General features: G+C 40.7%; 1 protein-coding gene across 1 annotated transcript in view; it reads left to right on the forward strand.

The window, feature by feature from the left end:
- ATAD2B (ATPase family AAA domain containing 2B) overlaps positions 1-27,803 on the forward strand; it is a 126,208-nt gene that overhangs the window by 63,072 nt on the left and 35,333 nt on the right. Inside the window, exons 19-24 of the mRNA XM_063442117.1 lie at positions 5,260-5,445; positions 13,652-13,787; positions 14,544-14,740; positions 18,621-18,780; positions 21,622-21,744; positions 23,602-23,739. Of these exons, the coding sequence (XP_063298187.1) occupies positions 5,260-5,445; positions 13,652-13,787; positions 14,544-14,740; positions 18,621-18,780; positions 21,622-21,744; positions 23,602-23,739 (940 nt within the window). The remainder of the gene's footprint in view (positions 1-5,259; positions 5,446-13,651; positions 13,788-14,543; positions 14,741-18,620; positions 18,781-21,621; positions 21,745-23,601; positions 23,740-27,803) is intronic.

Genomic DNA, 27,803 nt, shown 5'->3' on the forward strand with positions numbered 1-27,803 from the left:
TTCAACATACCCTGCACCAATAGTTGGCACAGGGTGCCCAAATCACAAAAGGAATGTGGGGACCCACACATAGTGTCTGTCTTCCATCCCCAGTGATGGTGACTACCGACACAGTTTCAAAACACATTGTAAGATAGAGGATGTCAGTGGCCGATCAGGTTAGTAGGCGTATAGAAGTTGTCAGGCGCCGTTTCAATTAGCTGGCGTGTAGAGGATGGTCTGGGGACAATTCGGTAAGCTGTAGGAGAGAATGCTGTTGCCAGATTTAGTAAGTTTGTGTAGAGGATGCTGATCATAGAGTAACCTTGAGGATGCAAGGGACAGGTTTGGTAAGCTGAAGGAGAGGGTGCCAGGGATAGATATGGTACTGTGATTGGTAAAGTGGACCTTATATTTGTGTGTATGGATATTATAATGCATGATCTGCCTGTTATTTTAATTGGCAGATCATGTTTTTTTTTCGTTTTTTTTTTAAATTCTTTATTTATTCCAGTACAAGACATCACAAGCAGTTCACATACAGCAGCTTATTAGTTTGAGTAAACAAGCATGTATACTGTGATAACACGTTACATTAGCAAAATTAGTTAACAGTCAGGTTCACCCATATCCAGATACTGCAAAGTGCCAGTATGTCTCTGATCCTCAGAGTATACCGCAGCTCAATGGAAGCTTGGATATCCCGCCTGGGTTTTAGTGGTATATAAAACAGTAAACAGATGACAAATGATAAGTGATGACCGCTCTTATGTTACAAAGAGAATAATAGGGATAATATGACTGTGCGTAGTACAAGAGCATAACACTTTCCCATAATTCTATCGCATCCCATTTGTATTTCCAACAAGTGCGATCGGGCCCAAAATAAAGATTTAAGAATTGAAAGAGAAAGGTAGAATAGAGGAGGTGCCCTGAAAGTCCGAGGACTTAGAAAAGGGGATGGAGGAGGTAGGGTGATTCCGAGGAATATTACCCGATAAAAGGGTGACTGGAATATTTTGCTATTCTGTCCTCGCTTTCCCTCACAGGAGTCTGTATCGACTGTCCCCGTGGCCGGTTCGAGTTAATAAAGTGCACCGCCTTTCTTAAATGACCCCAGAGGTGTGTGTGGGAGCTCTAACTCACCCTACCTATCTCAGACGTTCGCAGTGCTATTTGTCCAGGGCTTCCAAACTTTATCGAATTTCTTTGATAAATGCTTAAATGCTTATCCATCAGGAAAGTGTCTTTAATTTTCTGTTTTACCATCGCTATGGTAGGCGTCTCCCTCTGCAGCCACACCTGCGCCAGGGCTCTTCTAGCCGCTAGGTTTATTTTTTGGACGAGGGTTTGTTCTGTTTTTGTCCATCCCTCCATGGATCTGGACAACAGATACACCCACGGGTCCAATTTTACCTCTCTATCAAAAACTTCTTGCTGCAGAGCAGCAATCCGTTTCCAATAGGTTTGTGCCTCCTGACATTCCCACCACATGTGTATATATGTTCCCCTAAGACCACAGCCTCTCCAGCACAGGTCCGTCGGGTTTATACCCATTCGGCACAGTTTCACTGGGGTGGCGTACCACCTAAATAATGTCTTATAGGATTGTTCCTGCAAGGAAACACACACTGAAGATTTTGCAGCAGCCTCCCATATATCTTTCCATTCTATACCGTCCAAAACCTCATTGAGGTCTGCTTCCCATTGATCTGTATATGTGAGATCTCCCCATTCAAGTGTGTGTGTGTGTGTGCTCAAATGGGAGTACAAACAGGAAATGAGGACAGTTGGGAATTGTTCCCTCTTACACATCTTTTTAAAAAAAAAAAAAAAACGTCAACTGTGTCAGCGCGGCCGCTTTGACCCGGGGGTCTCTGGCAAAATCCCTAAGCTGGAGATACCGAAAATAATCAAAGGGGCGTAGTGGAGCTCTGCTTTGTAGCGTATCGAACGTGATGAAGGAGCCGTTGTCAAACATTTCGCACAGTCTTTGCATCCCCGTGCTTTCAATACCTTTGAAGTCTCGGGGTTGCATGCCCGGCCTTGTTTCGTAGTAATGGGGTCATGGGCGACAGGGCTGAACATCTTAACGGAGTTGCGTATCGCTGGGCATACCACCTGATCAATAGGTCTTTGTTCCTTAGGGGTCCACATAAGGAACTGGGGCATGTCTGGGCCCATCATGGGGGATTCCAGATCCACCCACCTCCTCTCATCCGGGGGTGAGTGCCATAATGCAATTTGGGCCAACTGGGCCGCCGCGTAATAATAGTAAAGGTTTGGAAGGCCTATGCCTCCTCTATCCTTAGCTCTATAGAGAACGTTGCGAGATATCCTATGCCTTCTGTTCTGCCAGATAAACCTGCCTATAACCTGTTGAAGCGGACCCAAGTTAGATTTAGTCAGGTGGACCGGAAGAGCTTGGAATAAGAAAAGTATCCTAGGCAGCACATTCATTTTCACTGAATGTATTCTTCCGATCCACGAGATCGGTTTGTCAATCCAATTCTCCATATCGCTTATTAACTGTCTAATCAGCGGGATATAATTTTGCTGATATAGTTGGGAGGGGTCTGCCATCAACCAGATGCCCAAGTATTTGATCCGGTCCCTCTCCATCCGGATGTGATAAGTCCTCCCTATAGTCGATGCCTCGACTTCCGTCATACCTATGGGGATCGCGCTTGATTTGCATAAATTGACTTTATAGCCAGCTACCTCTCCGTATTCCGTCAGAATCTCGGTCAGAGCTGCCATGGAGGCCCTCGGGTCTGTGAGCGTCAGCAATACATCGTCTGCGAATCCCGAAACTGCATACTGCATCGAGTGATAGCATCAGTGTCGGGGTGCCCTTCGTAGCCTGTCTCCCTATAAGGTCTACATTCCGTCTCGTGTTCTCAAACCGTTGTCTGCCTGGTATAAAGCCCACTTGATCCGGGTGTATCAGACCTGCAAGGATTGGGTTCAATTTGCCTGCTAGAACTTTAGCTAAAAGTTTGGAGTCGTGGTTAATTAGAGAGAGAGGGCGATAATTCTCCGGGGCCGAGTCGTCTTTACCTGGCTTAGGTAATAGAACGATATTCGCTAAAGACATATCTCTATCAGGCGTCCCCCCATCCATCAAATCGTTGAACCAGGGTTCCATGTGAGGCAGGAGTTCCTCCCGGAAGGTTTTATAATAGCTTCCGTCTAAGCCATCGGGTCCCGGCGCCTTATTGCTTTTCAAGGCGGAAATCGCCGCATCTATTTTGTCGGCTGTAATAGGATTTCCTAGGGCTGCCAAGGCAGCCACATCTAACTTGGGGAGATACGGGCGTTCCTCTCTCGGTCGCATCTCATCCAATTCCTGCCCTGTGTCCGCGGTACCAGTTGTAGAGTGGTTGTAGTACCAGTTGTAGATTGGTTGTAAGATCATGTTTTTATATGGTGACATTAATCCAGTAAGAGTTCTAGTCCGGTACAGAGAGCTCATCAATTGTTCCAACAGACCCAGTGCTGCCGTTGCTGTAAAGTCATCCACTTAACCTCTGTATTACCCTAGCACACTACACATTAACCATTACACTACCATAGTACACTACACATTAACCATTAGAGTACCATAGCACACTACACATTAATCACTACATTAGCATAGCACACTACACATTAACCATTACATAACCATAGTACATTACACATTAACCACTACTCTACCATAGTACACTACACATCAACCACTACTCTACCATAGTACACTACACATCAACCACTACTCTACCATAGCACACTACACATTAACCATTAGAGTATCATAGCATACTACACATTAATCACTAAATTACCATAGTACATTACCCATTAACCACTACTCTACCATAGTACACTACACTACACATTAACCACTACATTACCATAACACACTACACATTACATTACCATTGTACACTACACATTAACCACTACATTATCATAGTATACTATGCATTAACCACTACATTATCATAGTACACTACGCATTAACCACTACATTACCATAGCACACTACACATTAACCATTACATTACCATAGCACACTACACATTAACCACTACATTACACAACCACTACATTATAATAGCACACTACACATTAACCACTACATTACACAACCACTACATTATAATAGCACACTACACATTAACCACTACATTACACAACCACTACATTATAATAGCACACTACACATTAACCACTATATTACCATAGCACACTACACATTAACCATTACATTACCATAGCACACTACACATTAACCACTACATTACACAACCACTACATTATAATAGCACACTACACATTAACCACTACATTACACAGCCACTACATTATAATAGCACACTACACATTAACCACTATATTACCATAGCACACGAACAGTTACACTAACTCTAACCTAAAAATATCCTGTAATGTAAAATATATATAACAGTAAAGCATGTATTGGGGAAATACCATCTCAAGGTTCTGGGGCCCCTTACAAACCACTATACTTTCAGTCTCTTGCTTCATTATCATGTCTCCAGAATCCCTCAATGGCATTAGTTTCCTCTAATGCGTGCTTCACTGTTATGCTGTTGAATATATGTCACTACGTATACTTATATCCAAACAACCAATGATATTTGTGCCCCTAAAACCGCTTTACTGGCAATGCTCCCTTTAACAGTGCTGTTCCACTTAAATAGTTGAACCCTTAAACCGAGCCATCACATTGCTCTTTGCTCAAACCTTTACTTCTTATTGGAATCACAAGCCATTACACCTATTGGTGCTCTGAGTGTCACGTAACCAGAGGCTAGGATCCTATGGCCCAACAAACCTATAATCATTAGGGCTCCCACTTTATAAGTCTCATATGCATGCTTTTACAATTTTATTATTACCTGCAGCTGAAACAATTATTTAGGGCTATGTGTAAATAGAAATTGTGCAGCAGTGTTGCATTGTGTTTATTATTATTTTATATCAAAAGGCATTTTGGAGAAGTTAAAGTTTATATGTAACTGCTGCAGTGTGGACTAAAGCAAGTGTCTCTCCTACATCTAGAATAAAGCCGATGGATTAGCCAGGGTTATAATCTTTTCCAGTCAACTTAATGTAGTCTTCAGAATTGGACCCAAAGGAAGAGACCTGTGTCCTTCCCTCAGACAGCTAAGTACAGGATGTGTAATTTATAGCAGTCAGTCTGAGTAAATAAGTTTTAATCTCTTTTAGCCTTCTAGTTCCCAATTGTAAACCCCATGCTTTGTTTTCCAGATTTTCAGAGAAGCCCGGAGAACAGTACCCAGTATAGTTTACATGCCTCACATTGGAGAATGGTGGGACGCGGTCAGTGACACTGTGAGAGCCACTTTCCTCACCCTCCTGCAAGACATACCATCTTTTTCTCCCATATTTCTACTGTCTACCTCTGAAACTGTGTACAGCGAACTGCCAGAGGAGGTAAGCAGCCAGGTGTTGTTGTTTTTTCTTTTTATTATGCAACAAAAATTAAAGGAAACAAATTTAAAAAAAAATAAAAAATAGTGACGGGTTTCATTTTAATTTCTCAATCCGTCATACACTTGATTTGTATCCTTCCCACAGCAGCTGTAGCATGTCAATGGCAATGGAGGCAAGCAGAAGCATGTTGGAGCTCTGCCTTTTGCCAAATTTTGGCAAAACGTGTCTTGTGTAAGATAAATTATTTTCTGTGTCTCCTGATTGCAGTTTAAAGGGACACTCCAGGCACCCAGACCACTTCTGCTCATTGGAGTGGTCTGGGTGCCAACTCCCACTACCCTTAACCCTGCAAGTGTAATTTTATGGCAAGACAGGAGGCTTCATATTTGCTTATCTTTCTTTACTGAAACTCCCAGCAGCAAAGAAACAGTTAACAGCAGTGTAAAAAAGTTTAACCAATCAGAGTGCATCACAGCAATATAAACTGTCATCAGGCTCCTCCCAATTCCTCTTTCTTTGCTGCTTAGCCTCCCAGGTGAGTCTATTCTAATTATACTCCTATTTATGCTCAATTTTTATATATATTTATATGAGTATATTACTTTAATATTATATATATTTATTCATTTACTTATTCTAGTATTTTCTCAGCCTTTCTGTGCTTTTACACACTGCTTAGGTGACATGGGCTGACTCCCCAGTCAACCTATAAACACAATTGCCTCTCTTATTTTTTCTACCATACTTGTATTCTTATACTCTTTGTTTAACTGACACACTTTCCCCGCAGCGCCCGGCATTTTGCCGGTCCGCTCCGCTCAGTTTTTTTTCCCTCACACACTTCGTGTGTTGCCTTGCGTCTCCATAGAGACGTTTCCCGCCCTTTTCTTTCCGCGGCCATTTCTATTTACCTTTTCCCGGGCTTCCTCTCAGCGCCATCTTGCGGAAATTTTATGCGCGGCGGTTCACTCGCATTTCAGCTCCCACTGCAGAACAACGACCCAGCTGTTCGGTAAGTACTTTTTATCCCTTAAAGCCCCAGACCTTTTTATTTTAAATCATTAAGGATACATACTCAAAATTTCCCCTTTTCTTGACAGGTTTTTTCAACTTAAAAAAATCCTTGCTTGATACTGAGGGTGAACCCCTCAAGCCTTTATTCAGAGGGTGACCCCCTCTAGCCTTCCTTCAAGGGTGACCCCCTTTTTCTGCCTCTATACAGGGTAATCCCTATTTGATGACACAGGCACATACCTGTTATTTGATTTTGGACATTTCATTGTCCTTCCTCTCTGGGTGAACCCCGTTGATGTATTGTGGATGAACCCCACTGTTACAAAAATTACTTTTCTGTATAAGTCCACCGCCTCATTGTAATTAGTTTGTCTGCATACCAAAATTAAAAATAATTAAAAATAATAAAAATTTAAAAAAAATAAATAAATAAAATAATAATTTTAAACTATATATATATATTGTATATTATATTATTCTCTTTGTGGTGACCCCACTGTTATTGACATTATGTCTGATGTGCCAGAACCAGCAGTTTCTGCCGAACTTAAGGCTTGGCTATTCAATGCCATCACTGAATCCATTCCTAAAGCTTTAGCGGCTTTCAGCGAGCAGACAATACCAGCCCCTACGGCGGCCATTACCCAACTCTCAGATTCCGAAGATTCTCACACTTCGGAACATGAAGGAGCCCCTCGCAAACGCCCTTGGAAGGGCGATAGCGCCACCGCCGGTAAAGGCAAAGCGCCCGCTAAACACCCTAAAGTGCCCTATTCAAAACCCAAACATGATAAATTTGACGCATTTGAGGGTTCTACCTCTGATTTTAACCTCCAAGTATTAAACGAATACTACGCAGAACACTCTGATACTGAGGCTCCGCCTCATAAGACATTCCGAGACCTTTATCCATCCGATTCTGCAACTAATGAACCCCTCATACCTCTAGAGGAACTCCAATCGGAGTCTGACCCCATAGATACCTTATTTGACACCTCTGGACGCCCTCTATTTGACCCCAGGTGCATTAAGCACCCTAGATCGGCCGAATGGACACCCCCAGACCACATAGCCAAATACTGTAGAATGTGGCTCCGTCGGCCTTTAGAAAAAGAGGTAAGAGCCAAATTAAGGGCTGAATGCCCACGCCCCACCATCCCAGACAAGGTGGCCAATACACCAGAATTTGACCCCTTCCTTGTGACCTTTCTAACCAAGTCAGGGAAAGACCCCCGTAAAGGTCTAGAACAGGGTCTTAAAACTGCTCAAGACAAGTTGATGGATGTGGCGGGCCCGCTCACACAAATCTTCATTATTGCAGACGAGGCTTTATCAGGTGGCACATTTGACGCACATATGGTGCGAGAGTGGGCACAAAGGGCCTTATGCCTTTTAGGCAATGCCAATGTGGCAATATCAACAGAGCGGCGGAAAGCCGTCCTTTATAAAATTGATGCTAAACTTGCCGAACTAGGCACCAAAGAACTTGGTCCAGAAGCTCAAGGCATGTTATTTGGAGACAAGTTCATAAAAGAACTAAGTAAACACGTCTCTGTTTTTACAACACTGACAAAGGCACAATCCTCTATTCGCAAGGTATTTCGCTCTCAGCGTTTTTCTGGAAGAGCTGGTCGCTATAGAGGCCGAGCGACTGGCAGAGCCGCCTTCACAGGCTACAGGCCTCGACCTTCAGACACCTGGAATTCGGGCAATACCCGATTCCAACACAGACAATTTTTTCCCTCTCGCGGAACAATCCGAGGACGTGGATCCGCTTCCCTACGCGGTCGCTCTGCTACAGGTAATGGACCTTCCTTATTCTCTTATTCCTATTGCAGGCCGGTTAACCCTTTTTTCCCAACAGTGGTCTCAACTAACTCAGGATCCTTGGATCCTTCAAACGGTGTCCGGGTTCCACCTGGATTTTTCAGTCGAACCAATTCAAAATTCCCTTCCTACCCCAATAAAAATGTCTTTGCTAGACGAGTCGACTCTACGGAGCGAACTCAACGATCTATGCACCAAAGGTGCGATCGAACGAGTTGTGGGCCCACAGGTCTTCGTAAGCAACATGTTTCTGGTAAAGAAAAAATCAGGGGGTCTACGACCAGTCATCAACCTGAAAGATCTGAACAATTTCATCGTATACCGTCACTTCAAAATGGAAGGGATCCATTTATTGAGAGACCTACTCTCCGAGGGAGATTGGTTCTCTCGCTTCGACCTAAAGGATGCATACCTCACGGTGCCGGTAACACCAGCACACCGCTGCCTCCTTCAGTTTCGTTGGGAACAGACACTATGGCAGTTCACCTGCCTCCCCTTCGGCCTATCTTCCGCACCCTGGTGCTTTACCAAACTAATGAAACCAGTGATGGCCTTACTGCGGTCCCAAGGAATCCGCTCCATAATCTATCTGGACGATATCCTTCTCATGGCACAGGACCAGGAAACCCTCCTCCATCATACAAACATGACCTCTGCCCTATTGCAGAATCTTGGCTTCGTGATCAATCACCAGAAATCATCTCTAACACCGTCCCAGACGATACAATTCCTGGGATTCCAGATAGACTCCGTTCAAGCAGTCCTTCAACTTCCGGCACCCAGAATAAAATCCATAAAAAGAGACATTCGGAAGTTACTGATATCACCACACCTTCGCCTACGGGATCTAGCCCGCACCATCGGCTTGCTCTCCGCCTCAATACAGGCTATATTCCCTGCCCCACTGCACTACCGGGCACTGCAACGATTAAAGACCCAATACCTACACCAGTCGACATCTTACGACCAACAGATCACACTCACGGACGAGGCCCGGCTCGAGCTCCATTGGTGGCTACAACATATGGATGCCTGGAATGGAAGAGCCATTTTCGGATCCCAACCAGACTTCATCCTGGAATCAGATGCAAGTTTGCTCGGATGGGGCGCAACCTGCTCGGAAACCTCTACAGGAGGACTCTGGTCCCACTCAGAACGCGCACTTCACATCAACTGCCTCGAACTGATTGCAGGCTCATTTGCAATCCGCAGCTTCGCCAAAGATGCCTACAACTGTTCAGTTGTGCTGAAAATGGACAACGTGTCCGCAGTCCGCTACGTGAATCATTTAGGAGGTTCCAAATCAAAGATGCTCTCAGACCTGACCAAGGAATTATATCAGTTCTGCCTAGACAGGAATATCTCCCTGCGAGCGGAATATCTGCCGGGAACAGACAACCTCGTCGCAGACTGGTTCTCCCGCCACTGGAGGGACTCCAGCGATTGGCAACTGAATCCACAAATATTTCAGCATCTCCAGATTTGCCGGGGACCATTCAACCTGGACCTCTTTGCATCTCGCCTCAACAGGCAGACGGACGCTTTTTACAGCTGGTTACCGGACCCAGCGTGCCTTGCAGTCGATGCCTTCCTACAGAAGTGGCCGATGTCAGGGGCATATGCGTTCCCTCCATTCTCCATGATTCCACGCACGCTACAACTTCTCAGAACTCAAGGTGTCAAGATAACTCTAGTGACCCCGCTATGGCGGGCCCAACCATGGTACCCTTACCTACTGGAAATGTCAGTGGACTGTCCCCTGCTACTACCCTGCACCCACGACCTCCTCAGAGACTCGATAGGCAACTTTCACCCATTGGCGATCCAAGACTATCTCCAACTAGTGGCTTGGACCATTTCAGGGGATCGTGGAATGTCTCAGGCCTTTCGACAACTGCTCAGGGACTCCTTTGGGACTCATGGGCCCCAGGAACCAGACGCTCTTACATCTCTGCATGGCGCCTATGGAGTTGCTGGTGCTTGGAAAGGAACCTTGATCCCTTTTCAACACCTATAATTAATATTATTAACTTCCTGTCGTCTTTATTCGACCAGGGTAAATCCTACCGGACCATTAACGTGTTTCGGTCTGCTATTTCTGCAGCGCACGTTCCTATAGAAGGATCTTCGGTGGGCAAACACCCGTCTGTCTGCAGACTTTTGCGGGGCATCCGCATCGCTAGACCCCCGAATCCCAAATATAATCAATTCTGGGACGTTGCCGTCATGCTCACGTTCTTGGAAGCTTGGCCGGACAACGAAGCGCTTTCCCTACGCCAATTATCAGCCAAATTAGCTCTCCTCCTCTGCTTGGTCTCCTTCCGAAGAGTTTCCGACATCAGGGCTTTCGACTTTCACGCCCTCGATTTCACACCAGAGGGGGTACACTTTCACATCACTAGACGCACTAAGACCAACTCATCTACCGTGAGCTACCCTTACTTCTCGGAGAGACCACTCCTATGCGTAGCCCGGTGCATAAGACACTATATCGCTCGCACTACCCTTCTCAGAGCACCTACCGGGCCCCTCCTGGTATCCTATGTACGGCCTCACAAACCAGTTTCGTGCCCTACCATTGCACGCTGTATCAAATGGCTCCTAGCCCTGGCTGGCATTGATGCATCTTTCGGGGCTCACTCGGTTAGAGGTGCAGCCGCCTCTTCAGCACTCTTAGCTGGAGGTTCCTTAGCGGAAATTCTATCCTCCGCTGATTGGTCTAGAGAATCCACCTTCCGTACCTTTTATTTTAGACACTCTCCTCACGTTTCTCTGTCCTTACTATCTGTGCGTTAAAATAGCAAATATGAAGCCTCCTGTCTTGCCATAAAATTCGGGATTATTCGAGCTCCTAGTGACCGAATAATCTAAATTTTATTAAAGACAGGAGGCGAATATTTTCCCACCCTAGTTTTCTCTTCCCACCCTTCTAGGTAAGTATCCTGTACTACCTCCAATTTCTAACTATGACTTACATCCTGTCTTTCGCTAACCTAGACTCATTAGGTCGTTATTATTATAACCCGTTTTTTATATTATATTTAGTTCATCAAATTCTAGATGGTCATTTACTGTTATACCACTCTGTTATTACCATAGTTAGAGCTTGCACTAAATTGGAAGTCAGTTCACTGCATTTATTTGGTTTTCTTTTGCCAAAGAGACCATACTTTCACGATATTTCTCCTTCCTCCTAGTGTGAAGATCGCTTGCCTTCTGCCTTGACTCTACCTGCGGGTTGATCACTACCTTCATCCTTAAAGATACCTTCACCGTTACCTGTTCATCGTTTTAATGACTACTTTTACATGGTTGACTCTACAGCTGATCGGCTACATCAAGAAAGAGGAATTGGGAGGAGCCTGATGACAGTTTATATTGCTGTGATGCACTCTGATTGGTTAAACTTTTTTACACTGCTGTTAACTGTTTCTTTGCTGCTGGGAGTTTCAGTAAAGAAAGATAAGCAAATATTCGCCTCCTGTCTTTAATAAAATTTAGATTATTCGGTCACTAGGAGCTCGAATAATCCCGAATTATTGCAGTTTTTCATAAACTGCAATATTTACATTGCAGGGTTAACTCCACCTCTAGTGGCTGTCTATTAGACAGCCACTAGAGGTCACTTCCTGGGTTCTAGCACAGGTTTCCTGTGCTAGAGCGTCGCTGGACGTCCTCACGCTGTGTGAGGACCTCCAGCGTCGCTCAAAACCCCATAGGAAAGCATTGAAATGATTTTTCAATGCTTTCCTATGGGGAGACGTAATGCGCATGCGCGGAATTTCTGCGCATGCGCATTAGGTCTCCTCGGCCGGTGAGCGAGATTAGTCTCGCCCACCGGCCGACGTAATCACTAGGAGGAGCGTCGCGGAGGCGGAGACAGCGGCGAGGGACATCGCCGCTGTCCCAGGTAAGTCACTGAAGGGGTTTTCACCCCTTCAGTAACCGGGCATTGGTGGGTGGGTGGGTGGGAGGGAGAGGGACCCTCCAGTGCCAGAAAAACGGATCGTTTTTCTGGCACTGGAGTTTCCCTTTAATTTCAGTGCAGTTCCAAAGCAGTGCATATGGTTGGTTTTTTTTTTTCTCTTTTCTTAAAACATACACTTATGAAAATCCAAAATTTCCATCTCTTTAATATGGAATATTATCAGGATATACTGAAACAGTTCTTGTATTTATTGTGAGGTTTATTCTTGAGTGATCTTCGCATAACTATTTCCTGGCTTCCTTCTCTTCACTGATGTCTTGGGAGACATGATGGAGTAAATGGGCACCGAGAGGCAATCCCTTTTCGCCTTTGTAATTATGCCATGTGTTTGAATTGTATAGGACTCTGTCAGGATTCTGCTCTAATAAATGCTTCTACGGCATACACAACCACCCCACTTACCAACGGCTGATATTGTTGACATTTTGTTGATCAAGGCTTTTAGTGATAGCTGCCGCTGATGGAGTTGTTCTTTCCAGTCAGTTAACTTTCCTTCCAGGTAGAAAATTAAATGTACAGTGTTATATTGATTATCTTAGCCTAAGGTATTATTTATACTGTTAGGAGCATGGGTGGTTTTTGTATTGTCAAAAGGTTGGGTTTTTTTTTCTTTGTGGCATTTGCTTATTTCTCAGTAACCATATAAAAGAGCTGCTCTTTGCACCACTTTATTCTCTTTCTGTCTTTTTAGAGGGCACAGTTTAAGGTTCTTCTAAAGAGAAAAAAACAAACTAAACAAAATTTACATTTAATAAAAAAAACGTGTAGTTTCAATTATTTTTTTTAATGAAATTTACATTTTTAGACACTTTACTAGCATAAAACCACATTGGCGATTACAAATGTATCCCTGGAGAGTAGAAATTCACCCCTTTGAGGCCTGGCTAGTAACATAGGACTACAAATATTAAGCCAAGCTAAATTTAGCTTTACATTAATTTCATTAGAATGTGTGCTGCTATCTTATTGAGAGAAGCAAAATCATTTATTTCCTATTATTTTAGGTTTAATATATTCTGTATATTCTGTAGATGAGCAATACATTTTTATGAAAGGGGTACTCTGTGCACCATAACTACTACAGAACTTATAGTGCAAATGGTCTCTTGGTGTCATTTTTTATTTATTTTTTGTCATTTGGAGGTGACCTTGTAAGTGCCTGGAAAAAAAAAACATTTGAAAGGTAGATATCCTGCCCCAAGCAGATTGGCAAAGTATCGTGGCCTCTGTAGTTCCTCAGCAATTTGAGAGTTCCCCGTTGGTTACGTGTAGGAATGTATTATCCATACAATACAGATTTTTGTATTTTGTATACTTCTGTGCATTTAGCAGCTTTATGTCATATTTTTTTAAAAAATATTTTGTATTTTATTGCAGGTGAAATGCATTTTCAGGATCCAGTACGAAGAGGTTTTTGTCATTCACAGGCCTAACCAAGAAGACCGCTTAAAGTTTTTCGAGGATATGATACTCAAGCAGGCAGCCACGCCACCACCAAAAAGGAAAAATGCTGGTAAGCCAAGCAATTGCAGAGGCAGGGACCTCTGAACTGTATTTATAGGTAGTATGTTTAATGCACTATTTACATTGTTTGTACAGTTTAATAATAACATGACTGAGGTGGGTGTTTTTAACTTGTTTTGTAAATAATTCTAACAAAGCTGTTAACAGTACTAAAGTTCATCCTGCTCTGTTTCTCTGAAACACTGTGGTAATGTGACAGGGTGACTGTTTGCTCTCAGTACTCTGTAGGGATGCACCAAAATGCAAATGCTGGGCTAAAACCAAAAATTCAGGATGCCCTTGGCCGAAAACCGAAACGGAAAATGACCTTTTTCCACAAATGAGTTAAAAAAAATGTTTTTTTCCTATAATTTTATCAAACTACAAATCCCATGCTCCATAGTGGGGAATCTATGTTTGGTCGCTGGCTCAGTTGATGTTTTAGTGTGATAAAACCGCTAGTTTTGTGCCAGGATTTGGTAAAATACACAGTTTATTGTAGTGGTTAGTCTGCAAGGGGTAGCAGTGGATGACTGTCGGTGACTCAGCCTAGTCCGAGCAGGTTTTTATTGAACCCAAAGTTTGGATGGCTTAGAACAGATTCAGAACTGAGGCTGGGCTTTGGGTACCAGATAAACGTTAGTGGTTATAATGAAAAGTGTCCATTTACCCACATGTCAGCCAAATATGCTTCCATACATTTTAAAAGCTGTCTTTAGGGGAATCATACATCATTCTGCTCTATTTTTATTTTTGTTCTTTTTAGCACAGCAAGCTCTGGAGGTCCTCCCACCCGCTCTGCCTCCCCAAATTCAACAACTGTCAGAGGTGGAAAAGCAGAGAATGGAGGACAATGAAGAAAACACGTTGAGGGAGCTGCGTCTGTTCTTGAGGGATGTTACAAAGCGCCTGGCCACGGACAAGCGTTTCAACATCTTCAGCAAACCGGTGGATATTGAAGAGGTCTTGTTTCAGTAACGCCACAACAGTGAAGCGGATTGCATTGATTAAATCTACTGTGAAATTGGTCACTCTAGCATTCAAGCTAGCTCATTGTTGGCTAGTTAGCATGTTGGGGTGACCTACCAAAATGTAAAGCTTATCTTACTATAGATTGAGCCTTCATTCATGTGACCAGGCTTTGGTTTTTACCATCATGAAAACACAATCTTGCTGACAAATAGAATTTGGGAAAGTGTAAGGTCATAACTGATCTATTCTTGATGTTATGGCTGCAACTTAATAATTAGAAGTCATTTTTACAATACAGTTAGAATTACAAAAAACTGCCTGCACATTAAGCACCAGATGTGTCATGTTGTTTGTGAGCAATTTGTCCAAGACTCCCACAGCACCTAAAGCTCTTGGCCTCTACCAAGATGTGGAAGTGATCCGATTCGCATTATCAGTCCAACCTCCGTTATAGTTTGTAATAGTTGGGTTATCCCATCCACATAACTTGCAGCATATCATATAAGGCAAAAAAAAAAATGAGACTGTGAAACTAAGTAACTGCTCACTGGATTCCTTGTCTTCTTACAGATTTCTAGAAGCCATTTTTCAGTACTATTCCAAGAACATTTTTATTTTAATATTTGCTTATTTAAAAGTAGCTAAATGAACATGTAAAGACCCCGAATCATATTGTTATTGCAGTTTGATATTGTCATACAGAAATATTTGTACAAATGGTACTTTTAGATTCCATCTGATTTTCATATTAAAGCCATAATTAGCAGTGCATATGAACTTTTAAGATATATGTACAGAGTGAGTTAGAAGTCAGGAACCATCTTTACTGTGTAATAGACCAGTGGGTGTGCCTATATTCCCTTCAATTTACATATCTGTATCACAGGTCTTACAGTAGGGTTGGTTCTTTAACTGTACCTGACTTTTGAATAATAGTAACAATAAATGATATCAATCAAATAATTCTTAAACTCCCAAAAACTAGATGTCTAATGTAAGCTACACAGATTTTTGAAGATTATTTTTTTTTTTTTTAGAAATGAGCACATCTAAAGATATTCTTTGTGTTTTCATTTTGTGTAAACAAGACATATGTTATAAGATTGACACTGATGGTTAATCTTTGGCACTTGTGCCATTGTGGGCAGTGGTTCACATTATCCGATCCTGCCACTTTGCTGAGCATTTTTGGAAGCTGTCCAAGTGCAAAAGATTAGGAATCGCTAGAATATGGCGACAAAGGCCAAACTGTTAAATGACCAACTGAGGCTCGCTGCAAAATTTGCTGAATTTTAGAATTGGGCATTAAACTACGGTGTATGTGCAAAGGAGTTCTTAATAAGATAAATAATTCAATCTCCAAAAGCAAAAATTCTAGACTTGTTTAATTGTCTGGAAACAATCTCCGCTTCTGTGCATGTCGTTGCTTCCTAGGGTTATAGGGTTTTCACCTGACTCCAAGACATGGAAAGGAACAGAGTTCATCATGTTTCTATATATACATATATATATATATATATACACAGAGCATTTTGTATAGATCAGCATGGCACAATATCAGATGTATTAACGTGATGAAGTGTGACATTCTGATCGTTCTCTGACCCTGTAGGACCTTTCTCCTTAAGGCAGAAGCGCAGTAAAAGAAAGGAATCTATGATTAGTTTGAGTGTTTGCCCACAAACTGAGTCTGCAATGCCAGTGCATAGACAGCAGCTCCCCAGCATGTTTATGAGGCCTCTGTGGGGGAGATTTATTAAGGAGAAAACAGGTGCTATTCCAGGACACCGCTAAATTAGCAGTGATTGCCATGGGAGCCAATAAAATGTGTCTTGGCATTTACCTCTTTGCATCCAAAATAGTCTTGATAAACCTCCCCCTACTGAAATATCACTGTAGGGAGAAAGTTAGTACTGTTCTCTTTTCTGTATGTATGTGTGTGTGTATATATATATATATATATATATATATATATATATATATATATATATATATACATATTGTTTAGGCTTTTATTAAATGTAGAGATCATTATTTTACAGAGAATTCACGAAGGTTGTGTTTAGCCTAGACAAGATGTGGCTGTGAATAGGGTATAGTTACATGCATGTGTACTCTAGATCAGTAAAAATAGACTCCGTAAATCCGTTCAATAACAGGGCTGTCAAAGATTGATGAAATGGAATAGGGCTCCTTACTGCAGGTTCTCTCAATGTTAATCCCCAAGTACCACAGGTCATAAATGATGTCCAGGGTGCCCTGACACCCTGTGTTTTTTATTAGGAATTCCTAAAAAAAAAAAAGTCTATTTGGCTAGTGTCAACCCAGCCTAACATTGCCATCAAAGCTGGAGAGTTAATGTGATCCAGTTTTTCTTAAACAATTTAAGCAGTTTTCACCAAGAGGGAAGAGAGCACTGATGGCTGATTGTACCAATGATTACATTGAGCAATAGTGGTCATTGTGCTTAGATCCATTTAAAGGATATGAAGGCAACTGTTCCCAGAGTTGGAAAGGTGCAGTAATTAAAAGTGGTTATGGCTCCATTCCAGCATAATCTTTCAAACTCTTTAGAACACTTTGACACTTTTTATCCTACTATGTGCCCTACTGCCTCTGGTATTCTCCTGGCTCTCGGAGCTTGCTGTCCTCTATACCCGATCAGCTCAACCTATGCTAAATCCATTGTATTTTGTATCTTCCGGATTCTGAATTTAGTATGATTCTTTCAAGGGTACTAAAGGGAAAAAGGTTTTGTAACTTAAAAAATTACCGTGTAAAAGAGAGAGGCAAGGATGAGTGTACTGGATTTATATTGTGTTCTCGCCATTAACCTTTTGACTGTGAACAGACTCTCACAGGGTTATTTGTTAGCATTAGCCATCGTGCCGGGGTTTAGTAGTCTGTGTTAATGTCTTGGAGTCAGATGAGGTCCCCAGCACCGTGTACTTCATCATTGCTTTCAAGTTGTTTTTGGCAACACATTGCATGTGATGGTCATAAGGTGAATGTTCAGCATGTTGTGGTGTGAATACATTCTTTGGATTGTTTGGTATCCAGTAAAAAATAATTTTATACAAACTATTTCACACACATTTAGGGTGGTGCTAACAAACATCACAGGTAATAGCAGGATACCTGTGACCTGGTAACCTGCTGCTCATATGTCTGTCTCTGTTCAGCTATGCTTGAATCGTTACTCCAACCAAAAAAGTGTTTAAATAAAATACTGTTTGTGGTTAGTGTAACCCTACCTAAATTAAAGGTAATCTAGAACTCCCCTCCGTTCCAGCGCCAAGACCACCTTCTCCCATCGGCCCGATCCTCCTCCATTGATGTCACTCAGATGTCATGAATGAGAGGTGAACTTGTGTGACCCAAGTGGGGAGGGGGCGGTTGGGATGCCACAATTGGACACCTGTCACCAGCATGCTGACATCAGACGTAGCTCTGCAAATGTTGAGGGCTTCCATTTCCTTAAGATTCTTCTGACATGATGAGACTTATAGGAAACATCACCTACAATGGTCATATCCTCATCATTGGAATCTTACGGGTTTATTTACTAAGCTGGGAACTGTGGAGAACTGGAAAGTAAAGTTCAAAACATCTGAATTGGAAAGATTCTCCAACTCATCTAGTTTTTTTACCTCGGCTAATTGGGACTGGCATTTGCAGTTCTCCTACTCCCGTGCTCATACTACGGTGATGAAAGCTTATTGCATCGTTATTGGTTGCTTGGGGCCCAGTCATCACTGCATCTCCTATATTACATCAGTGAGCACTGGATGCCGTAATAGCAACACATTGATTAACTCCAATACCTTCTGAAAGTTACCTCTTTAAACGAATGCCTGGGGTTATTTTGCAGGTTTCTGATTACCTGGAAGTTATCAGAGAGCCCATGGACCTTTCTACCATAATGACCAAAATCGACAAACATCGTTACCTGACGGCAAAAGATTTCCTGTTGGACGTTGACCTTATCTGCAGCAATGCTCTGGAATACAATCCAGACAAGGAACCTGGAGGTAATAATGAGCACATCGAGAGATAGTGCTCTCACAATTATTATTATTTTTTTTTCTCCTCTGTCTTCAGGCTGTATTGATTTTAAACCTTTCTCTGCCAGAAGCAAGATGTGTCGAGTAGCAAGCTCATAATTACTGCACTCTGCCAGTCAAGAGAAAAATAGCGAGCTGAGACATATGCCATGTTTGCCGGCGTATAAAAATTATTTGTTAAAAAAGAACCAGCGCAGGTTTTATTTATTTTCACCCTTTTAAATACATATAGTTTTTTTATTTTCCGTGACTGATTGACATACTGAGTGAAGAAAACGAAATCCGCTTTTTAAATCTGTACTGAAATATACTACCTGGCTGCACGCTGTGCGATGGCTAACCCTGTGAAAGTTGGAACAACATGAAGCTTTGACTTCTTACATTGGTAAATAGGTATAAATAAACCATGGTTGTTTTTACATTGTAACATGATCCTGTAACCTAGCAAAGGGTAACATTTGGCATATTTGCTGCTTTTATTGCTAACACCTGGATTGACACTGAAAGGATGCTTGTTTCTTTTTCACACAGTGAGTTATTTATGCCACACTGTTTATGGTCATATAAATGTGCATATGGGGAGTTGCAGACACTTGCCTTGTTTTGAACACACTGGTTTCTTAGACCACATTCCAGACCGAGATATGCCTGAAAAAAAATTATCTTAAAAAGGGGCAAAAATGTTATTCAGTAATATGGTCACATCAGGAAGCGACCACGCGGTGTGCCATGTGCAGCTGCAACCTCTGTATTATCCCAGCAGAGTGTGACATCCAACAGGATGTCGGCTACATTTGAAAAAGATTAATCAGGTGCTTCATCAAGAGGCACTGTCACGTTGGAGAAAATGGCACACTTTAACAACTAGCTATGATACCGCTTTATAAAGAAGGAAAAATAGGTTTAGGTTTGCACAGCCTGGGATTCTGTGCAGATTAGTGGGCAAAGGGGTCCATGAGTATTTCACATCCCTGACATCTTTGAATGATAATGCTGTATCCATGCCATCTGGTAGTCTGTGTGCTTTTACTTCACTTCACTGCAAGTTTGATGTACACACCCCTCCCGTTTATCAGTAGTATTTAATTATTTAGTATTATTTAGTATTCAAGTGCTGTTTGATTTGATAATAGAAATTACAATATCCAAATAAGTGAGCCAGGAAGGGTACATTCATTTTTGTTCTTTCAGAAACTCCTTGGATATTGGCTTTATTTTTGCCGAACTGAATGGTAATCTTTATCTCGAATCCTGCAGCATGACAGGCAGACATGACCCTAAAAGTAATCGAACCTGTGTTATTGACAGCTATGAAAAGTACCATGTGAAAATGCTATTTATAACTGAGCTGCAAAAAAAGGAGAAACATTTAGATGTGCAAACCGTTTCTGTTGCTATACAATCACTTAAAGGGTCTCTGCATTCATGTACCTTGAAATGATACATTCTGTCTTTAAATGGCTAATTTGAAGGATGATGTGTCTTTCTGGGTTAGGTAAGTATAGAGTGGATTTTATGGCCATTACAATAATAAAAATGTAATGTCAATATGTACAGTTTGACGTTTATGATTTATACAGTGTTTGGATGATTTCACTTTAAAATGTTACAATACAAGTACAACCACCACATATTTATTTATCCAAATGTTTTGGACTACATCTTCCATAATGCTTGTGCAGCCATTATGCTGTATAAAATATATGTTTTAACAGCCTGTTCAGTTCCGGGCCCTCGTAGTCACCAAACTATTTTTTTTTGCTAGTTTTAGATCCTCATTTTTAAATGCAAATTAACATTGTCTGCCACTCCTGTAGATGCTCGTTTACACTCCCTACTTATTAACAACATGCGTGGCAGAAATGTGAGCAAAACCTGCCTATCTTATCAGCTCCAATTTAGTTAAATTCACCCAGTCACACACCCTACATATCCTCATACAGTCACCCACACATTCACCCCACCCACTGATTTACATATATTTACCAACCCAATCACACATCTACCCATAGCTGCTCACACTCTGTTTGATGTTACCCATAATCCATCTCTGGGTTCACATATCCCTAACTTCCTAGTCACCTTTACCTACCACCTCACCCAGTCACATTGCACCCTGCATCCCTGCCACAACTTATATTTATCCTGCAACCAAGCCATATTCACGTATCCACCCATCATCCCACCAATCATCCCACCAATCATTTCCCACATATGCTTTACACTATTTCATATACGCACTATAAACAGGCACTCATACACACTTAGAGACCACATTTCTCTAGATTTTTGACGGTTTGTTTCCTAGCACCCATAGTGTAAATGGGGTGGGTCTTCTAAATAGAGCAGACATATTTCCATGATGTGGAAAGGGAAGAGCAGTTTTTCTACATCCATATGCAGCACTGAAAAGTCCTGCACCCCAGTGTCACCTGTCTGTTATCTCCTTCAATGTGAGTGACTGAACAGTCTAATTTAAAAAAAAGAGACACCCAACACTATGGTGTGTAGTATTTCATTTATATGCATCATTCTAACTGCCAACCACATGTTTGCACCTGTTCAGCCTCCAAGTTAGTGAACAATATGTTCGTTGTGACGTTTTTTGACTATCACAGACTTAATTGTGTTATCACTGTAATTTAGGTAGTTTAAGTATTTCTTTATGGTGGCAGAGATTAATTGTAAAGCAACTTCATAAAGAGTATCATTGAATAGACGGTCTTTTCAAATTAGTTGTTTTTTTTCATCAAAGTCAGCCAATTCAGAAATCCTCTGACTACAATTTATTTTTTCTTCATTTTATAGATAAAATTATCAGACACCGTGCTTGCACTCTAAAGGACACCGCGCACGCCATTATTGCAGCTGAACTGGATCCTGAGTTCAACAAACTGTGTGAAGAGATCAAAGATGCAAGAACCAAACGAGGTAAGCTGTAACCTTTCCCCCCCACCGAGTACTGTCAACATCATGACTCTCTGATAGATTAGAACAGGCTTCCCCAAACTCCAGCCCTCTAGATGTTGCTGAACTACAACTCCCATGGTTCTCAGCCTATCTATTTCATTCATAGAATCATGGGAGTTGTAGTTCAGCAACATCTGGAGGGCCGGAGTTTAAGGAAGCCTGGATTAGAGTATTTGATGCATCCTCAAAATACACAAATTTAAAAAGTAATGTTTCAAAATGTTAACTTAAAGAATCTATCTTATCTAGTTAAGATGCTCCCACTTACCCTATTTAACTGTACATTGTGTTTAAAAGTACACAAATCCTTTGAATCTTGGAAGATAACAAACACAATCTGTGCCCACGCACGCAGTAAAAGCCAGTAAATAACAATAATGTAATTGGAAGAACACACCAAGTACTTAGTATGAACTGGTTATACAAGAGCTTGATGAGCAAATGCATATGCAGTGCTTAATGTAACCTGACAAATAGTAAATAGCACTGGATTCTAGTCTTGGATAATTTGCTATTTTGAATTCTTTTAACATTCATGTATGTTTAGACCAAAAGTTCATAGTATTTTGTCTGGAAGAGCATTTTTATATATATATTTTAGTGTGCCTTCTTTCTCTAAAAAATTTAGTTAAAATCAATTTGTCCCTTTAATGTGTTCAGCATTTGCTTATGTCTGTTATCTTGCAGCAGATCAAATTTATGTTTAGTCTTGTGTATGCCTGCAGTCTGCATTATGTACTGCAGGTGGCGCTTTTTCCTCTAATTACATTTCTCTCACAGTCATAACTTATATTGCACTGCTGGGTTATAATCTCTGTAATAATAAACCTCTGTTTTATTAGTGTTGCCTAGAGGCATAACTATGAGCATAGGAAATAATAACACGTATGGGTGTGATTGGTCAGAGTTGTGGGAGTGCCAGAGTTTAAATGCGTATCATTTGTGATGTGTGATGACCAGATTGGGATTATGACAATATACAATCTAGTTTGACAGGTAGCATTTGGCCACTAATTGCACTAGAAAAAGGGCATCAACAAGAATTGGAATACTGGGAGAGGTGTCCTAGCAGGGTTAATAAACAATATTCACACTTTCACAACATTTACTCAAACAACATGCTAAATTCATTTAGGTAATTTTTGTTATTTTTTTTTTTTCAATAAAATGTTAAGGGTTTAATAATGTACTAAACTGTGAATTCTCTGCAAAATAATTAAATTGAAAACCTAATAGACATGGAGAACATTTCTAGTGACTATTTTGGGCCAAGGTTTGAAATGCAAGTTGATTTTCAGGTTCAGGCCCACTTTCCATTCCTTCCTGTACTTTATACGTACAGTTCTTATTTAAATTGCTTATGGAATATTATCCTGTAGTTTGTGGAACACGTAGTGAAAACCCCTCATTTTTTGTTGCAATTATATTGCTTGTTATTGCATTAATTTGTGTTTCTTTATGATGAAACCCTCAAACTCTTATTGCATTTTAACTGGCACAATATACATCTGAAATGTTATCTTTTAAATGCCACCATGCCCAACAGGTGCACTTTAAATAGTTTTTCGATAATTAAGTCAAGCCACATCCTATGCATGAGTGAATTTCCATTAAATTCTGTTGCATCCTATATTGCTGTGCTGTGCATCCTCTTGTCAATTGATTCGTACTTCTAATATTTTAATACATTTATTTTTTGCAGCGTTGTTGAAAATTGTTTCATGACTAGTTCAGTATGAAACCAAATTTTTTCTTTTTCTTTTTTTTTTTTTTAACCTCCGTATCAATTTAAAATGTGCTCTTATCTTACCCCTGCAGGTCTGCTGGTAACTGCAGATGACGTCATTCCTCAAAGCTCTGTTGCTCGCAAGCCTGAGAGTGGCGCCGAAGAAGCATTTCACAACAAACACAAAGCGTCACTAGATGTTGGGATCCACTCTGGAACAAAATGTGCATGTGAGTATCTTACGCTGATAATGTACATGTTCCATCTGGAAATATTAAGACGTCCTTGGAACAAAGATCTTACACTTGGAAGCCCATTTCTCAGGATGTAAGCATTCTCCAAAAAGGTGTTTACGAGGTGTTCTAATGTTCTTCTGGGCAACGTTCATGATCACAGTCCTACGTCCATTTCTACCTGCTCTCCTACTTTCCACTCAGTATTCTATTATTAGAATGTGTTTAGGGTGTAGACATTTTTTGCTTTTGGAATTTATTAATTTAGTACAATTAGTCTGCGGTAAAGGTTTTCAGGCAACATATAAATCATAGCTTTTATCATTCAGCACCTTCTGTTTCTGTATGTCCAGCTTGTCTTGTTTCACTTACTTGTATGTTAGTTCACCCGTATTACAGCACTCCAGTATTTGTTGACACTGTATAAACAATAATAAAAGAACACTCCAGGTATGTACATGGCTAGGGCAGGATTGTATGTTAGAATGGGCAAGATGTGGCAAATTGTGTTTATTCAGTATATTCGGTATATCTTTGATTATTCTAAAGAAAATACAGCTTATGAAATGAGCCCAAAACTATCAAATGACTTAAAGGGACACTATAGTCACCTGAACAACTTTAGCTTAATGAAGCAGTTTTGGTGTATAGAACATGCCCCTGCAGCCTCACTGCTCAATCCTATGCCATTTAGGAGTTAAATCCCTTTGTTTATGAACCCTAGTCACACCTCCCTGCATGTGACTTGCACAGCCTTCCATAAACACTTCCTGTAAAGAGAGCCCTATTAAAGCTTCCTTATTGCAAGTTCTGTTTAATTCCGATTTTTCTTATCCCCTGCTATGTTAATAGCTTGCTAGACCCTGCAAGTGCCTCCTGTGTGTGATTAAAGTTCAATTTAGAGATTGAGATACAATTATTTAAGGTAAATTATATCTGTTTGAAAGTGAAACCAGTTTTTTTTTTTTCATGCAGGCTCTGTCAATCATAGCCAGGGGAGGTGTGGCTAGGGCGGCATATACAGAAACAAAGTGATTTAACTCCTAAATGACAGTGAATTGAGCAGTGAAATTGCAGGGGAATGATCTATACACTAAAACTGCTTTATTTAGCTAAAGTCATTTAGATGACTATAGTGTTCCTTTAATAAAACTTGTTTTAGTGCCCAGCATGTCCCTTTAATTATGAGGAATGGAAAAAAGTATTTCTCTGTGTTTGTGTAGTCAATATTCGATACAGGGCTGTAAATTTTACAGTTTGCTCTCTTGATTTTACTATGCACATGTACATAATCAAGGCTATTCTGTTTCTTTAATTGATCTCTTAACTCTTTGTATTTGAATAATTATTGCACAGTAATAGAATTTTAGTTTCTGGTGTTCCAACACATATAGGTATACTAATTTCCTATAAAATCCCATGTACTGTTGAATTGCTTTCATTCATTTTTGGCATTGTTGCCTGCAATTATTAGTCATAATTATAAAGCTCTAACATATTCTGAAGCACTGTACATTCGGGCGAAATAGAAATTGCAATATAATGGAATTGAGGACCCTGCCAGTTAGCATTTGCAGTCCTTTATCCAAAGTACTAAGCTAGATGGCTCATGAGTTTACAATCTAAAGTTGCTTTGTTTACCTTTCTGTTGAGGTCTCAGTCAGGCCACAGTCCTCCAAATGTAATCTAGAAGGTTCTTCTCTTTTTAGGAGGGCATTTTCACTTGGACAGCAATATATCGTTAGGTGTCCACGATTCTGATGTCTGTGTCTGTATATGTGTATGTTTACACGCATGTATAATTATCTGCTATATTATTTATGCCAGACAGTAAACAGATACACAATCAGTTGTGTATACATGGTAGATTAGGAAGTACAACACTGTGAAATAATACCTGAAGATGGACCATCTGCTCTGACATCCTGGGGGAGTTTTTATAGAACAAAGTGAAATATATATGAAAGATAGCAGAGAGGAGAGAAAAAAGAAACAAAGGCTGATTGTAATATTATCTAACTGTACAGCATTTCGAAGTTTTTTTGATGTCTCGCTTATCACATAAACTACTTTCATACGCCAGTGATGTGTTAGGAAGAAGGAAAGAACCTTCATGTTTCTTGTTTTTGCCTCTTTGTCACATTTATTTTTTCCTTTTAACATAAAACTTTTAAGTTTTAAAGTAGACTTGTCATTTCATAATTACAAGATAATATACATACTCTATTTCTGCGTTTGATCAGCAAGAAAGAAAAATCAATTTGTACACCTTTCCAATTATGCCCCAAAATGGAAAAAATAATTCCTTTGTCGCTCCAAAAAGGCAATTACCTTTCTCTTTGGATCAACAAGATATTTCCCCACACATTAACTATTATATCCTTGAATATTGTTTTCCCAATAAATTATGATGATATATTTTTTAACAATGTCTGCATAAGATAAAAAAAAAATTCTTTAGGCCGATTATTCCAAGCCTTTATTGTTCTTACTTTACAGAATCCTTTCTTCAAATCTAGATGGGTGACGTCTTGTCCTTTAGGTTTAGGTTCGAACCTGTAAATATTTATATACTGCTATCACATTCCCTAGTTTTTTTTAGTTAAAATCTTTGCTCCACTCTGTAGCGGATGGCATTGGGCTTTCCTAAAAACTGCATTTATTCTTATGTGTTTGGTTGAATTTTAACATGTATATGTGAAGTGTATGCAGCATTCGCCTGATTGTTCGGTAAAATCACTCCAGTTATTATGCGAGTGAAACTACCGAACAATCAGACCACCCCAGGAGTAAGTGTGCCTCCAATTACCATTCGCAACAATGTTGCAAACGGTTAATTGGCAGTTCGTGTAGTGGGTTCTTTGTTCTCTGGGTGGCCGCCATTCGGGAGACGAACACGTGGAGGCGGTCATTTTAAACTCCCGAACAGCTGTGTTTTGCTGTCGAGTGTCTGTAACCCAAATCGAACACTCGGTTAGGCAAACACCGCTGAGACCTCCACACTGCTGCCAATTTGTGTACAAACTACCGAACGCTTCCCGTTTCGGTAGAAAGAACCCCATGAAGGGGATTTACCCGAATCCTCCCCAGCTCTCCTAACAGCTCAGCTCTCCTCTCTAAGCCATTCTTGTGTTTCATTCCCTTTTCTGTGACCGACCACAGGGCCAAAATACATGGAACCCTTTTCGGCTGTTAAACCCAGCGCGGTTGGTCTTTTTAGTACTTCCATAAATTTCCCGAACACCTGGTCCGATCCGGGTGATTTTAGGATATGTGTTTCCCCCAGATCAGGGCTACCTGGGGATGTAACATTTAAAGGGGTACCCCTATGTTTAGGGGTACATCCAGAAACCCAGGGAATTTGTGTCTTGTATAATGGGATTATGTGTCACACTAAGAGGAGGGGATGTGTGGGTGGCAACTCGTGTTTGATTGGCTACTGTAATAATTATTGTAAATCCCTCCCTTGCATGGGAGAATGCTTTAAAAGAAGGTTGAGTGATTAAAAGTTCAGTTCTGCTCCTGATGCTATGTGTCCAGTCATTGTGATCCGTATTGGGATATTCGTGGATTACCTTGCTTGCTTTGAATATTATTCTATGGTATTTTACTACTTGTTCCTGAGCCTTGCTGGGATCTTTAGTGGAGTTAACCTGTGAAAGACTAGCTCTCCGCTACACACTCCTTATTAGTAATTCCATAATATCCTTTTTTTTTTTTTTTATTGTAAGAATATTACAACCATTTGAAATAAACTGCCAATTAGTAAGAGTAAAGGAGAAGCATAATATATATTATAATTATGTTAAAATAAATAAAAAGAAATATAAAAAATCTAGCAAAACTAGTGGGAACATTATCGTGATACCCAGGAGTCTTTTTAACCAATATGTGTCCTCTTCTGTGAGTTGTTAAATTTGGTCTCTGTTTTGTTCTAGTGAAATTACCAGTTGACCTATTCATAAAACAATATATTTATATATTTTGGCACTGTTGCACATAGAAGGCTTATCAATAAACTGCAATCTTTGTTTGGATTCCAATATTGTTGAATGGGTAAG

Source organism: Pelobates fuscus, chromosome 2 (genome assembly GCF_036172605.1).
Source record: "Pelobates fuscus isolate aPelFus1 chromosome 2, aPelFus1.pri, whole genome shotgun sequence".
Lineage (NCBI taxonomy): Eukaryota > Metazoa > Chordata > Amphibia > Anura > Pelobatidae > Pelobates > Pelobates fuscus.